The 16,020-nt window shown below is 43.0% G+C and overlaps 1 protein-coding gene across 5 annotated transcripts in view; it reads left to right on the top strand.

Moving 5' to 3' along the window:
- LOC140741092 (bromodomain adjacent to zinc finger domain protein 2A-like) overlaps nt 1-16,020 on the top strand; it is a 142,475-nt gene that overhangs the window by 52,880 nt on the left and 73,575 nt on the right. For all 5 annotated transcript variants that reach the window (XM_073070820.1, XM_073070824.1, XM_073070823.1 and 2 more), the window contains 3 exons: nt 5,366-5,581; nt 8,221-8,421; nt 10,134-10,301. In XM_073070820.1, coding sequence (XP_072926921.1) covers nt 5,366-5,581; nt 8,221-8,421; nt 10,134-10,301 — 585 coding nt within the window. The remainder of the gene's footprint in view (nt 1-5,365; nt 5,582-8,220; nt 8,422-10,133; nt 10,302-16,020) is intronic.

Here is a 16,020-nt window from a genome sequence, read left to right on the forward strand (position 1 = left end):
CGAGTTTAAATCTCACCATGGCAGCTAAAATCAGATATAGCCGTTTAAGTAGTTATATTGGGTTATTATTATCACATGTACCAAGATGCAGCCTTGCATGCTGTTTGTACAGATCAACTCATTACACTGTGCACTGAGGCAGAATAAGGTAAAAGTTTAACAATGCAGAATTAGGTGTAAAAGCTGTCATAAAAATGCAGTGTAAGGTAAATGATAAAAGTGTAAGATCATAATAAGGCTAGCTTCTTGTCTAACCTTACCAGGTTTTAGAAGATTGAAAGCAATTAAACTTTATAATCATGAAGGCACACCTAGTCTGAACAAAGCAATAACTTTACATGGTATAATTAACCTATGGATTTAAAATGGAATATCTTTTAATTTCCCACAAGTGATTTTAAGTGTTTAAAATTAAAGATTAGCCTAACAGTTGAGATGCCATGCCAAAGGACAAATTTCTCTGTTAAACATTTTAAAATTAAAACTGCATACTAATGCTAGTTAGACATTAAGGTGACCTGACTTCCAAAGGCCAGTTAGTCCTTAGTTGTCCCAGTGATCATGTTGCCAGTCTATCAACAGTAAGCAGAATTGGACTTGTTTTTTGTTTAAAAGTTTTTGAGTTGTCCTTTGGCTTTTGATTTTTACCTGTTTTAATTTAGAGGTCATAAAGGGTGGGGGGTTAGGACAGCACACCTCCAATCACTCAGCTGTTCTGCTGTCAATCAAGCATTTTCAATCGTAAAGTCTGGAGTTTATGTTATTTGTAGCCTGGAAGGCACTTTCAAGGTGAGCGGCTACTTTTGGGCTTGTTTTGGACAGCAGTGCTGCTCATTTACCTTGCAAGAGTGCTGAGAGTGGAACAGAAAATGCCCTTTTATCACTTGCAAAGGAGTAGCGAGCTCCAGTTTATCAGCGGAATAACCCACTGTACATTGCATTTCAACTTGCACTTAAGAGTTGAACCAGGCAAAATTTACCAGTGAAAAGTTGCGTGATAGATTGTGATAATCTGCTCTGGTTGGATCTTTTGAGAAATAGAACACATTCCAGAAGTGAATTGCTATCACTGACATTGACACTGACCATTTACAGTGCACTCCAGAACATGCATTAATTTCCCATACTGACAAGGTGCCAATGAGTTCCAAGTGATAGATATCAGAGGCAGAAGGAATGAGTGATAAAAGAAGCAAGCAGCAGAGAATGCAGTTAATCTGAGTAAAAACCACAGCACAGAAACATCTCGTCCGTGCTGAGCCATTTAAGCACCTGGAGCATCGGCCTCCTATCCATGTCCAGTGGCTATAAAACATATTCACCTCCCCTCAGAAGTTTTCATTTTTATTGTTTTACAACATTGAATCACAGTGGATTTAATTTGGCTCTTTTTGACACTAATCAACAGAAAAAGACTGGTTTGTGTCAAAGTGAAAACAGATCTCTATAAAGTGATCTAAATTACAAATAAAACACAATAATGGATTGCACAAGTGTTCACCTCTTCTAGTCAGTCTTTAGTAGATGCACCTTTGGCAGCAATTACAGCTTTGAGTCTGTGTGGATAGGTCTCTATCAGCTTTGCACATCTGAACACTGCCATTTATCCCCATTCTTCTTTATAAAACTGCTCAAGCTCTGTCAGATTGCAAGGGGATTGTGAGTGAACAGCCCTTTTCAAGTTCAGCCACAAATTCTCAATTGGATTGAGGTCTGGATTCTGACATGGCCACTCCAGGACATTAACTTTGTTGTTTTTAAGCCATTCCTGTGTAGCTTTGGCTTTATCCTTGGGGTCATTGTCTTGACGGAAAACAAATCTTCTCCCAATTCACAGTTCCCTTGCAGATTGCATCAGGTTTTCCTCCAGAATTTCCCTGTATTTTGCTGCATTCGTTTTACCCTCCACCTTCACAAGCTTTCCAGGGCTGAGATTTAAAGTGAGTTTTTTTCCCCAACAGTGGCTTTCTCTTTGCCACTCTCCCATAAAGCTGTGACTGGTGAAGCACCCGGTCTCTCCCATCTCAGCCACTGAAGCTTGTAACTCCTCCAGAGTTGTCATAGGTCTCTTGGTGGCCTCCCTCACTAGTCCCAGTCACTCAGTTTTTGAGGACAGCCTACCCTGGGCAGATGTACAGCTGTACCATATTTTTTCATTTTGATGATTGATTTAACTGTACTCCAAAGACATTCATTGACTTGGAAAATTTCTTGTATCCATCTCCTGACTTGTGCTTTTCAATAACCTTTTTGCAGAGTTGTTTGAAGTGTTCTTTTTGTCTTCATGGTGTAGTTTTTTTCCAGGGTACTGACTCATCAACAGTTGGACCTTCCAGATACAGGTGTATTTTCACTACAGTCAATTGAAACACCTTGACTTCACATAGATCTCCAAAAACAGATCTCCGTTTAACTAATTATGTGACTCCTGAAACCAATTGGCTGCACCAGTGATGATTTGGTGTGTCATATCAAAATGGGTGAATACTTATGCAATCAATTATTTTGTGTTTTATATTTGTAATTAATTAGATCACTTTGTAGAGATCCGTTTTCACTTTGACACGAAAGTTTTTTTCTGTTGATTAGTGTAAAAAAACAAATTAAATCCGCTGTGATTCAATGTTATAAAACAATAAAACATGAAAACTTCCCGGGGGTGGTTGGGGTCGAATTCTTTTATAGGCACTGTCCCTACACAAACTTCTCTTAAATGATGAAATTGAGTTTGCACGCATCACTTGCACTGGCAGCTGGTTCTACGTGCTCATGACCCTCTGAGTGAAGATATTTCCACTCCTGTCCTCCTTAACCCATGACCTCTAGTTATAGTTCCACCCAACATCAGTGGAAAAAGCTTGCTTGCAATTTGCACTTATTAGTAACGTATGCACATGCAGTCCCAGTACAGATCTCACATAGTCTAACAGTGTTAGTGCTTCTGAAACTGACAAGCTTAGCTTAGTTATCAGGGTTCCTTCACCAAGTGCCTCATCTGGAGCTTGCTTAAAAGCAGTGGCTCTGAGTGACATTAATGGGAGACAACTCCCCTTTCAGAAAATAATGGGGAGTTAAGCAGGTAATGTAGACATTGACTCTGAGCCTGAAATTTAGGAGAAGGTCCAGCTGCTTGTCTGCAGCATTCTGTGAGTAGCTACATTCAAGTAAAATTTCTTATAAAATGCAGGGATGGGATGGTCATCAAACACAATGACTGCCTCTGAGCACAGGACAATGGAAAAAGATATGTAAGAAATTAAAGAGCACTATATCCATTAATAAAATGTCACACAATAAGTAAAAGTGTTGTCCCCAACAATAATCAATATTACTGTTATTAATTGATTTTAATGGAAGACAGGCCTACAATACAGGGAAGTTTTTTTTTGGAAGTGAGAAAATCTACCAGATACCCTATGAATTATCAAAATGACTTTTATCAGTTCAAGAGAAACCGAACTATAATGCGGTATACCACAGGAAGGAAATGGTACCCATTGCGATCACCAAACTGTCGTGAAACTTCTCACCAGAGACTTGATTTTCATTTGAAGTGTTGCAGAATGTGCCGTGGTGAGGACAGGAGGGGAGGGGCTGGATGGATGATGAAGACACACAGTACAGACCTGAAGTTAAGGACACTGCATTACTCCGTGCCAATAAAATCAGAAAATCTCAGAAAGGGGCTGCAGCTTTATTGAAATCTGTAGAAGAAAGAGTATGCGCTAACATTTCAGGATCAGCCTCCTTATCAAAAGCAGACTGGATTAAAGTAAGGACAAAAGAAACAGCAATATCATCAAGGTGTCAGAGGCTCAACACCAAACTGTCCAAAGCTGCTTAGATACTTGGGTTGCTCCAAGGGACTGGTAGATGCCGTGGTGAGGTTGAGTCATGACGAGCAAGGTGTCCCAGGTTCTTCTAACTCTTTCTAATGGTCGCCCTTAGTTGGTGGTCCTTGGGAATATTAGAGACAGATATTGTTTCAAAAGTAGTTAGATCATTAGCCAAAAATGGATGTGGGCAAAAGACAAGGGATTTGAAATTAGACTAAACTGTTGTGGTAAAGAGCCAGCACTAGCATGATTGGCTGAATGGCTGCTCATTTTTGTTACACAGATCAAAATTATAACAATTACATAAGAAACAGAAATCCATCAAGTTGATGAGCTGGGTGGGGTGAAGGGGGAAGCGTCAGGATGAAGAGAGCATTGGGAAAGCTATAGAAACATTCAGATAGGCCATTGCAGGTTGTGTGAAAAGCATGCCTTTTTATCCCGCTCCACACTCTCTGCTTTCCACAGGAATTGCTCCCTCTGTGATTCCCTTGTCCATTTGTCCCTCCACACTAATCTCCCTCCTGACATATATCCCTGCATGCGACAAAAATTCTGTGCCTGCCCATTCGCATCCTCCTTTGCCTCCATTCAGGGCCCAATGTATCCGGTGCTCCCAATGCGACCTCCTCTACATTGGTGAGACCTGTCAGAAATTAAGGGACTGCTTTGTCGAGCACCTCTGCTCCACCCAGCAAAAGTGAGATTCCTATTCCTATTCCTATTCCCGTTCCAACAATCTATGGCCTCCTCTTTTGCCACAATGAGGCCACTCTCAGGGTGGAGGAGCAACACCATAATCCTAGGTAGCCTCCAACTTGATACCATGAACATTGATTTCTCCTTCTGGTAATTTTTTTCCCTCCACCTTGTCTCTTCTTCTATTCCACACTCTGGCCTCTTACCTCTTTACTCACCTATCACCTCCACCTGGGCCCCTTCCTCCTTCCCTTTCTCCCATGGTCCACTCTCCTCTCCTATCAGATTCCTTCCTCTCCAGCCCTCTGCCTTTCCCACCCACCTGGCTTCACCCATCACTTCTAGCTATCCTCCTTTCCCTCTCTCCCCGCCCCCCCCCACCACCTTTTTATTCTGGCAATTTCACTTTCCTTCTCAGTCCTGAAGAAGGGTCTCAGCCTGAAACGTCGACTGTTTATGCATTTCCATAGATGTTGCCTGACCTGCTGAGTTCCTCCAGCATTTAGCATGTGCTGCCTCTTAGGAGTGAGCCGGCTGCACTGAACTTAGTTTTTCAATAAATTTACTATAGAAAGGTTAACATCTATAGAGAATGGTGCCAGGGTTAATTGCTGTTAGGTCAATTTTTTTGGATGGTATAAATCACCTCCTAACCCTTTTATATTTACATAGTTGAAACAAATATTCGACAGGTACCATTTGCATTCTACATTTTCCTTTCCACTGCACCCCACACCACACCACACCAGAGCTTAACGGTTTTGATCTCCACTAAACTCATGCATGGATAGGAATTTAGAAGCATTAGAGAAGCTTTGTTTATTTTGCAGAGAACCGAGAGAGTTGCGACAATGACGTTAGCGACTGCATCGAGCCAAAGACAGACGAACTGAAAGTGGGCACAGCGCAGGACCTCCCCACCCATATATTCTTCAGCTACGATGGCAACCAGACTCTTGAAAACTCTCTAAACTTCAATATTCTGCTGAAGGAAATTCCTCACGATCCAGCCTTGGTGGTGCCGTCTACCTTGTCACCACACACAGGTAATTCATCCCTGCAACACACAGCGTCACTTTAATTCAAGGCTACCTTTCTGGTTTGTGGATGGTTTTGAGCTTAATTCTAAATGGGATGTAGCGTTGCTTTAATTCAAACAGTTATTTATTTGGTGATGCAGACTCACCTTTGACTGAATACCTTTCCTCCTGTATTGCTTTTTTTCCACATGTACTTATTCACTATTGATCCTTATTGGAACAGACTTGGAATAGACTATCTATGGATTGATCAGAAAAGCAGTGATCAAAGGGATATTATTTCTTTGTCCCATGATGGATCAAATGATAGCAGCTCTTTGGTGTTGGGGGTAAAGGATGTGCAATCGGAAGCAGGGAACTTGGAGAGAGAGCACGCATTCCCCAATGGATGGCAATTAGGATTGAGGGTTTTAAGGTCCCCAACCCTCCTAATATGGTTCATTATAACTAGGCTTGTGCCCTGTGTCTGTAGAATAAGTGACAGTGTTCATTGTTGCTAAGGTAAGACCTCCACAATTTTTTCTACAAGCTGTATGAAATTAACCAGCTCAATGTGAACATGTGTATCTATCCTAGGGCTTTTCAGGTTTATTAAGCCTCTTAGTGCAATTATCCTGACTCCCTTATTGTTATAAGGGCACCGTCTCCAGTAACTTCTGTTCTGAAGTCAATCAGATCAAATTTTCCCCATACTTTGGGAGTTGATCAAATAACTAAAGTGATGAGAATGAATGGGAAGTTCATGGCGAGCACGCTGCCTCTTTTAACACTCACTGATCACTTTGCTGCCCATTCTATGAAAGTTTGGCTTTTTGGCATCCTCAATTCCTTCATGCAACAGCACTACCTCACAGAATCAGGGACTTCAGATGCTGTCTGTGTGGAGTTTGCGCATGCTCCCTGTGACTGTGTTGGTTACTTCCTCCCACATCTCAAAGGTGTGTGGGTTAATTGCCTCTATTGTTTTGGTGACGGGTAGAATCTGGGAGAAGTTGCTAAGAATGTGGGAAGAACAAAATGGGATTAATGTAGGATTAGTGTAAATGGGCTGTTGAAGGTAGGCACAGACTTGGTGAATCGAAGGGTCTGTTTCATTGACTCTGCATTTCCACCATACAATGTTGGGATATTATGCAAAGCGTGCCTTGTTGTAATATCACTTCATATAGCACCCTTTCAACTGTGGCTCAGTTTGGTTTCTGAGGCACATTGCTGTGCATCCAAGTCCCGTTCTGGAGACACTGGACCACAAGTCAAGGCTGGCACACCAGAGTAATGTTGAAGGAGTGCCAAAGGGTGCTGCCTTTGGGCAAGATTTAACCCAAGGCCTTCTCGGGTTGCTGTATAAGATCTCTGCTTCTAAAGAGAGGAGGGATTTAAAAAGATTCCTGTCTTTTATATCTCCAAAATTAAAGCAAATTACTTGATCCTGTTTTCCCCTTAGCACTTTCCCACAGTCAGGTGGAATGCGTTTGACCTTGCCAAACCGATGTTATGTCCTGTAAGGAAATAGAAAAAATTTTTAAAAGTTGGGACATCCTGACAGGGTTGTGAAAGGCACTATAGAATATGTTACAGCAGGGGTTCGCAACCTGGGGTTCACGGACCCTTCGGTTAATGGTGGGGGTCCATGGCATAGAAAAGGTTGGGAACTCCTGTGTTAGAGCCTGTAACTGTTCAAACTGAAAGCACATGCGTCAGAAATCCTGGTTATGGTCATGGTGAAACCCTACCCTACTGCTTAACACTGTGCTACACAGAGCAAGTAGTTGTATTGATAGGTGCCATGCCCAATCAGTCTCTAAGCTGTACATGTCGTGAAGAGTAATTTCTTTCAATGCAGAAGAGGTCATTTGGCCTATTCCATCAGTCCCATTCCATCTCTCCTTATTTTCCTGTGGGTCTGCAATCTGTTCTCTCTCACATCAACTCTTATCTATTCCATCAACTCTTACAGTGGTCAGTTAACTTGCACTGTAATTTACAGTTAACCTACCAATGCATCGTTGGGACGTAGGCGCAAGCTCATGCCATTACCGAGAGAATGCGAAAACTGCAAACAGACAATAACCAATGTTAGAATTGAATCCAGTCCTTACAGCTCTGATTGATCGTATGGATAGTCAGAGGCTTTTCCCCAGGGCTGAAATGGCTAACACGAGAGGGCACAGTTTTAAGGTGCTTGGAAGTAGTTACAGAGGAGATGTCAGGGGTAAGTTTTTTTTAAATTAACGCAGAGAGTGGTGAGTGCGTGGAATGGGCTACCAGCGATGGTGGTGCAGGCTGATACAACAGGGTCTTTTAAGGGACTCATGGATAGGTACATGGAGCTTAGAAAAATAGAGGGCTGTGCAGTAGGGAAATTCTAGGCAGTTTCTAGAGTAGGTTACATGGTCGGCACAACATTGTGGGCCGAAGGGCCTGTAATGTGCTGTAAATTTCTATGTTCTAACTGTTAAGCCACTGTACGGCCCACTTCTTTCTAGTTTATCTACCTGGTTTTTCTCACTTAGACAATCGTAATGGAGCAGATACAATCAGTGCCCTAGGGCAAGGAAGAGAAAATAAATATTCAGAAATTTCAGTGATGTCTGTTTCCAGAGTTTGCACAATCTAATTCTTTTCCGTCTTTACTGACTCTGTAGGTGAGCTTAATGACACAGTGAATGAGTGCCAGAGTTCAGAAGTGAAGGCGTCTCCGAAACAGGATGCCCCTGCCTTCTCCCTTACCGACACAACACTTGCTCCTTCTTTTGAAAGTCTGAACCTGTTCAAAACTTCACTCAATGAAACACAGAACACCGCCTCACTTCTGATGCCTGCACAAACACCATCACTGAAGAAAGGTGGGTTTTAAAGTTCATATGTGGATGTTGTTGGCAAGGCCACCATTTATTGCCCATGAGAAGGTGGTGGTGAACCATTATAATCTGAATATGCTCTTACACTGCTGATGGAGAATGAAATATAGGATTGAGGCCCAGTAATGTTGAAGGAAAGGTGATTTATTTCCAAATGGCCATGGTGTGACCTGGGGAGGAACTAGCAGGTAATGGTGTTCCCATATGCCTGCTGCCCCTGTCCTTCCAGACAGTAGAGGTCACATGATTGGAGGATGCTGTTGAAGTAGCCTGGGTGAGTAACTGCAAGTGAATTTTATAGATGGTACACACGGCAGCCAGTGGCGAGGCATTGAATGTTTAGGCTGGTGAATAAGGTCAAGGTAGCTGATCTATCCTAGATGCTGTCAGGCTTCTTGAGAGTTGCTGACATTACACTCATCCAGGCAAGAGAAAGGCATTTTATCATGAGACCAGAAGCAGGTAGGCCATGTGGCCCATTAAGCCTGATCTGCTATTAAGCAGTGATGTTTACCTTGGCAATATTTTTCTGCCTTATCATCTATTTCTTGATTTTATTATTGTCTAGAAATCTACCAAATACACAGATTCATCTCCCTCAGAGTAAAGACATTTCTCCTCATCTCCATCAACCCTTTATTCTGAGACTTGCGACCTCAGGTTCTACAGGGAAAATTGCCGGGACTAGAGGATCTGAGTTATGGGGAATGCTTGAATAGGTTAGGACTTTATTCCCTGGTGCGTAGGAGATTTGATAGGGGTATACAAAATTATGAGGGGTGTAGATAGGGTAAATGCAAGCAGAGCAAGGAACATGGAACATAGAATAGTACAGCCACTTAGGCCCAAAATGTTCTGTTGACCTTTTTAACCTAACCCTTCCCTTCCCTCCCAAATAGTCGTCCATTTTTCTTTCATCCATGTGCCCGCCTAAGAGTTTTTTTAAATGGATCTGCATCTACCACCACCAGCCAGAGTCTTATTCCCAGGGTGTAAAATTGCTAATACAAGGGGGCATACTTTTAAGGTGCTTGGAAGAATGTACTGTATATGGCAGGGTGTAAGGGGTAGTGTATCACATTCATTTCCCCTTCCTCTCCAGTCCTGTATATGGACCGAGTGCAGGAAACTGACCAGCTGGGTGGGCATGGACAGGTTGGGTGGAAGAGCTGCAATGTTCTGTGACTGTATTGGATTCCTCGCTGTCAAATCACTGCCACAGGTTTCGTTAGGCGCCAGTGGCAGGTACAAACGCACTATTGAAATACACACTGCCACATCCAAGTGGCAAAATAAGACTGGGATGGTCCGAACCAGAGAAATGAAGGGGAAAACTTGACACATCAACAAACATTCTCAAATGGAGACCACAGTGGCGATTGCAATGATTTTAGTTCTGGCAATATCAGAAATCAACCCTGATGAATTATTCAGCAGCAAACCATGTTATCAAAAACGCTTGAAGGGAATGATCAGGTCGGCAACTGGGCCAAGATAGAGCTGTCAGTTCCTAGGACCCAAACACCAGCTTGACTCGAAGCAACCCTTGGGTAAATCAGCACTGAAGGGCTTCAGATTGGATGAGCCTTGCTCACATGTGCTTTGGAACTGAAAACAAGCATTTACCTCAAAGATTTTTGGTTGTGGAAAGCTTTTCTTTTATTCTCATTTAACAGCCCTGCTTTGCAACTCTGCAGATATCAGTGATGTGGACAACGATGCTGCAGCCATGTCGGCCCTCATGCTGTCCGACATCGAAGGTGAGAGAGCGGCTGCCAGCACCAGCTCTCCGGAATCCCTCACGCTCACCAGAAAGCCTGCGACGATGCAAGCAGCTCCCACGCCATCCTCTACCAAGGGTCAGGGTGAGTCACGTGTCAGAATCTTCCCTATTTGAAGAGGCCTTAAGCCGTAACATGGCAACACAATAGAGCAAAATCAACACTGATTCAGCACCCGTACCCATCAGTTGGTGATTTCTCCCTCTCTCCGGCTGCTTCTCTCCAAATGCCATGGACCATTCCACGGGTCAGGAGAGCTCGCAAGCTCTGGTCATCTATGTGTGAGGTTGTCTTAAACTGACTCTTGTGTCTAAATGAACCCCTTCCCCCTATCTATTTTCGAGGCCCAATAGTCTTACAAACCCTGGAAAAAATCCGATCCAGAGAGCTTATCTTAACACTAAGCTGTGTGTTTATCTCTGCTGTCCTTCTCCCCTCCTCTCCAAACCACAACACCCCCACCAGTACTGCACATCATGTTCTCTTTAATCCATTTTATTTCCTCGGTATTTTTTGCGATCTCCATGGCAATGTATTACATCCAGGGCCTCTAGAATTCTGTGACCAATAGTCTGCTGCTCAAGATTGCAGAGGTAGATCTATCCATGGTCTGGAAACACTCCAATATGTTCAACATATAACTTATTAATGCCATATCTATTAATGCATAGAAAATTTGAGATGTTGGGATATTGGTTGAGTTGCAAGGAGAGTTATCCAGAAGCACGAGTTCAAATCCCACCCCAGCAGCTGGGAATTTAAAATCAGTTTACAAAATAAATCTGGAATTAAAAGCTGATGTCAGTGATGGTGACCCTGAAATGACCAGAAAACCCATCTAGTTCGCAATTTTTCTTCAGAGAAAGCAAGTTCTTCAGCCTGAAAAATAAATCAGAAAAATGTTGGGAACACTTAAGAGGTCAGGCAGCATATGTGGAGAGAGAAGCCAAGATAAGACAGTGGACTACAGTGTGTACTAGCTACATATTGCATGCCATTACTTTGGAAACACCTCCCAAGTCAACACCTCCCGGCATCAGGGCAGGATATTAAATGTGGGCATTTAAACAAGTGAAAGATATATATATATTTTGCATTCATTTATAGAATGCGGGCATCATTGGCAAGGCCAGCATTTATTGCCCATCCCTTATCTCCTTTGAGGACGTGGTGGTGAGCTGCAGACTTTCCGGTGAAGGCACTGTCACAGTGCTGTTAGGGGAGGCAATTCCAGGGTTTGGAATCGGAATTAGGTTTATGATCGCTGATGTATGTAGTGAAATTTATTGTGGCCGCAGAACAGTGCGATACTTAAGAAAATTACTATTAAGTTACCATAAGAAATATATAAAACCTAAATAAGTAGTGCTAAAAGAGAGCAAAATAGTGAGGTAGTGTTAACTGGTTCATGGACCATTCAGGAACCTGATGATGGAGAGGAAGAGGTTGTTCCTGAACTATTGAGTGTGTGTCTTCAGGCTCCTGTACCTCCTCCTCGATAGTAGCAATGAGTAATGGGCCTAGCATCAGTGAAGGGATGGTAGTATATTTCCAAGTCAGAGTGGTGTGAAACTTGTACAAGTGGCGGTGTGCCCATGCTCCTAGTGCCCCCGCTGTGGAGGGGAGGGTGGGGGGTAGATTTGTGAGTCTGGTGCTATGAGAGTTGTCTGGGCAAATTACTGCAGTGTATTTTGTAGATTCTGCATATCAGTCATTGTGTGCTGGTGGTAAATATTTAGGGTGGCAGATAAAGTACCAATCAAGCATCCTGCTTTGTTCTGAGTGATGTTGACCTTCTCGAGTGATGTTGGAGGTGCACTCACACTTGCCAGCAGAGATCTGGACTTGTACCTTACAGATGGGCTTTGGGGTGTCAGGAGATGATACCCAGCTTCTGTTCTGGTATTTATATGGCTGGTCCAGTTAAGCTTTTGGTCAACAATGATCGTCAGGATGTCAATTACAGGAATCTTGGCAATGATAGTGCCATTTAATATAAAGGGTCGATCACTGGACTGTCTCCTATTAGAGATCGTCATTGCCCAGCACTCGTGTGGCATAAGTATTATTTGTCTCTTATCAGACCATCCCTAAATGTTATGCAGGTCTTGCTGTATGTGGACAGAAATGAAGAGTTGTGATTTGGAATTGAACATTGTGTACACATCAGTGAACATCTCCCTGTCTGGCCTTGTGATGGAAGGAAGGTTATTTATGAAGCAGCTGGAGGTGAAAGAGTTATAGTGAAGTACAGCACAGAACAGGCCCTTTGGCCCATCTAGTCTGTACCGAAACATTTAAACTGCCTACTCCCATCGACCTGTACTGGGAACCATAACCCTCCATACCCCGACAATCCATGTACCTATCCAAACTTCTCTTAAATGTTGAATTTGAAATCACATGTACCAACATGCACTAGTGGCTCATTCTACACTCTCCTGAAGAAGTTTCCTGTCATGTTCTGCTTAACCTATGACCTCAAGTTGTAGTCCTACCCAACCTGAGTGGAAAAGCCTGCGTGCGTTTATCCTATCAATATGTCTGATAATTTTGTACGCCTCTATCAAATATCCCCTCAACCTTCTATGTTCTAAGGAATAAAGTCCTAACCTATTCGATCTTTCCCTATAACTCAGGTCCTCCAGACCCGGCAACATCCTTGTAAATTTTCTCTGTACTCCTTCAACCTGATTTACATCCTTCCTGTGGGTAGGTGAACGTGCATGCACCCAATACTCCAAATTAGACCTCCCATTGCCTTAATATCACTCTCTGCAGTTCAGCTCATTAGTCCATGTTTTGACCAAGGTTCTGATGATGTCTGGAGCTGAATGATCTTAGTGGAAACCCAAGCTGGGCATGTAGAGAAGGCTATTGATGAGGCTGTGCTGATTGCACTGTTAACAACATCTTCCATCACTTTGCTGAGAGTGGACAGACTGAGCAGTAATGAGCCAGTTTGGCTTTGTCCTGTGTTTAGTGAAGAGGGCATACCCTAGTCCTAATTTTCTACTTGGCTGGAGGCAGAGCTGCTAGTTCTGGAAAAGAAGTCTTCAACCAGGATGAAGACTACATCTGGGATATTGTCTGGCCCCATAGCCTTTGTTAGATCCAGTGTGTTCAGCTATTTCATGATGTAATATGGAGAGAACTGAATATGCTGAAAAATGGCTGTATAATGCTAGGAAGAAGAGAAGGACTTGACACTTTTGGCAAGGTGTAGTTATGAATATTTCCATAAAATATAGGAGCAGGATTAGGCTATTTCATCATGGCTGATCCATTTTTCCTCTCACCAATCTCCTGGTATTCCTTCATGCCCTATCGACCTCTGAATTAAATATACTTAATGACTTTGCCTCCACAGCTGCCTGTGGCAATGAATTCCACAGATTTGCCACCCTCTGGCTCAAGAAGTTACTCTTCATCTCCGTTCTCACAGGACGCCCCTCTATTCTGAGGCTGTGTCATCTGGTTCTAGACCCTCCCACCATGGGTAACATCCTCTCCACGTCCATACTATTGAGGCCTTTCACCATTCGACAGGTTTCAATGAGGTCACCCCCCATTCTTCTGAATTCCAGCAAATACAGGCCTAGAGCCGTCAAAATACTTTCATATGACAAGCCATTCAATCCTGGAATCATTTTCGTGAACCTCCTTTGAACCCTCTCCAGTTGCAGCACATCCTTTCTAAGACAAGGGGCCCAAAACTGCTCACAATACTCCAAGTGAGGCCTCACCAGTGCTTTATAAAGTTTCAACATTACACCCTTGCTTTTATATTCTGGACCTCTTGAAATGAATGCTGACATCACATTTGCCTTCCGTATCACAGACTCAACCTGCAAATGAACCTTTAGGGAATTCTGCACAAGTCCCTTTGCATCTCGGAGTTTTATATTTTCTCTCCGTTTAGAAAATAGTATGTGCTTTTATTTCTTCTATCAAGGTGCATGACCATACACTTCCCGACACTGTATTCCATCTGACACTTTTTATCAGCCTTTGATACTAATCTTCTGAACTCCAGCATCACTGACATTCTTGGAGCTGTGATTCATGCTGAAAAGTTCCAGGACCGATGAGGTTTATCTGATCTTATGGTTGTGGGTCTTTTAGTCGTATCTGTTGCATATTTGTAGCACAGAAATAGCCCTGTGTTCCAGCTTCACCAAGAGGTCCCTTAATTTCGAGCTGCACTCAGTGATGCTCTTTGAGTTTTCTCATTGGAGCAGGGATTCAAATCCCTGTGGAGTGAGGGGTATGCCAGGTTGTGGTAGTGAACACTTCTGCAGCTGCTGAGATTCCACTGAGGCTCATCAATGCAGCTTTGATCTATTTCAATCCATCTCACTTAGCGTGTGTGTGTGGTTCTACAGAACATGATGAAGGGTGTTTCTGATGTGGTCTTCAAAGGTGCGCACAGTGGCAGTGCTTTCCTGGACAACAGCGTGTACCGCAGCTCAAGTAGGTGTATCTCTTGTGTTGGTTCATGCAGACCCTTTCCTCAGGACTCGATCCACTCACTCTGTGGCGGTGTAACCAAGCCATTCTTAGTGATGGACGTTGAAGTCCCCACACAGAGGACATTGTGCCCTTGCTACTTTCAGAACTTCTTCCAAGTGTTGCTCAATGTGGAGGTGGTTCATCTACTGAATGAGGGCAAGAGTTAATAGTCAGAGGAAGATTTCTATGCTCATGTTTGCCTGAATACCAAGAGACTACATGGGGTCTGGAGCAATGTTGAGAACTCGAAAGCCAGTGGATCAGACCAGTTAGGGATGGCAACGTTTTTCTTTATTGAATCCCAGTGAACAAGATGGGTTTTCCAACAATCCAGTAACATTTTGGTCACGGCTACTGACACGGCTTTTCATTTCTGATATAAAAACCGAAAAAGTTGGAAATACTCAACAGATAGGCATCATCTATGGCAAGAAAAGCAGAGTTAATGTCAGCTCACTGGCTTTTGTTATCAGAGCTGCCATTAACCTGAAGTATTTATTCTGCTTCTGCTTGCAGATGCTGAGTACCTGTTTGGTAGTTCCAGTTTTCTGTTTTTATTTGTGACTTCCAGTATATGTGGTTTGCTCTTTCGTTGCAGGTATTTATTTAGCAGAACTTTAAATTCCCCAGCCATTGTTGAACATACTTGTCGTTAGTTCAGGCCTGTGTATTACTAGTCTGGTAACACAGTCACCATGCTGCATTAGTGATCCACAAAGATACAGTTCAGGTGAACATTAAAGATCCCTTGGCACCGATGGAAGAAGAACGAGAAGATCCCCCTCTCCCCACCAGTGTCCTAGCAAATATTGCTCCCTCAACCAGTATCACTAAATAACAGTAACCGCTCATTTATCTGCTGCTTGTAGGATCTTGCTGTGCGCAAAATGGCTGCCGCGTTTACCTACAACGCAACAGGCACTGCTCTTCAAAGTAATTCATTGTAGCTGAAGCACTTTGAGATTGTTCCAACAAACATGAATAAGGCGCAATATAAATGCAAACTCTTCGTTTTCCTCTTCCCTCTGTGTATCAGTTTGTTTGCAAACCTCAGTGATATCTGGTTGCGAATCCTGATCTGTTTCACACTTTGGACCCTGCTCACCCCATGCTGAGTTTATTAGTGAGTTGAGAGTAATGGGATTATTCATTTTGTACTTTGGCCACTTCAGCATCAAGTGGAGTGTAAGATGAGAAATGTTGGAAATTGCTGACATAGGATTAGCTGTGTAAATTGATACCAGTCTGACTCAGACACCAGACAATAAATGGAGAAAATACTTGTCAGTGG

This window comes from Hemitrygon akajei, chromosome 18 (assembly GCF_048418815.1).
Source record: "Hemitrygon akajei chromosome 18, sHemAka1.3, whole genome shotgun sequence".
NCBI classification, from domain to species: Eukaryota; Metazoa; Chordata; class Chondrichthyes; order Myliobatiformes; family Dasyatidae; genus Hemitrygon; species Hemitrygon akajei.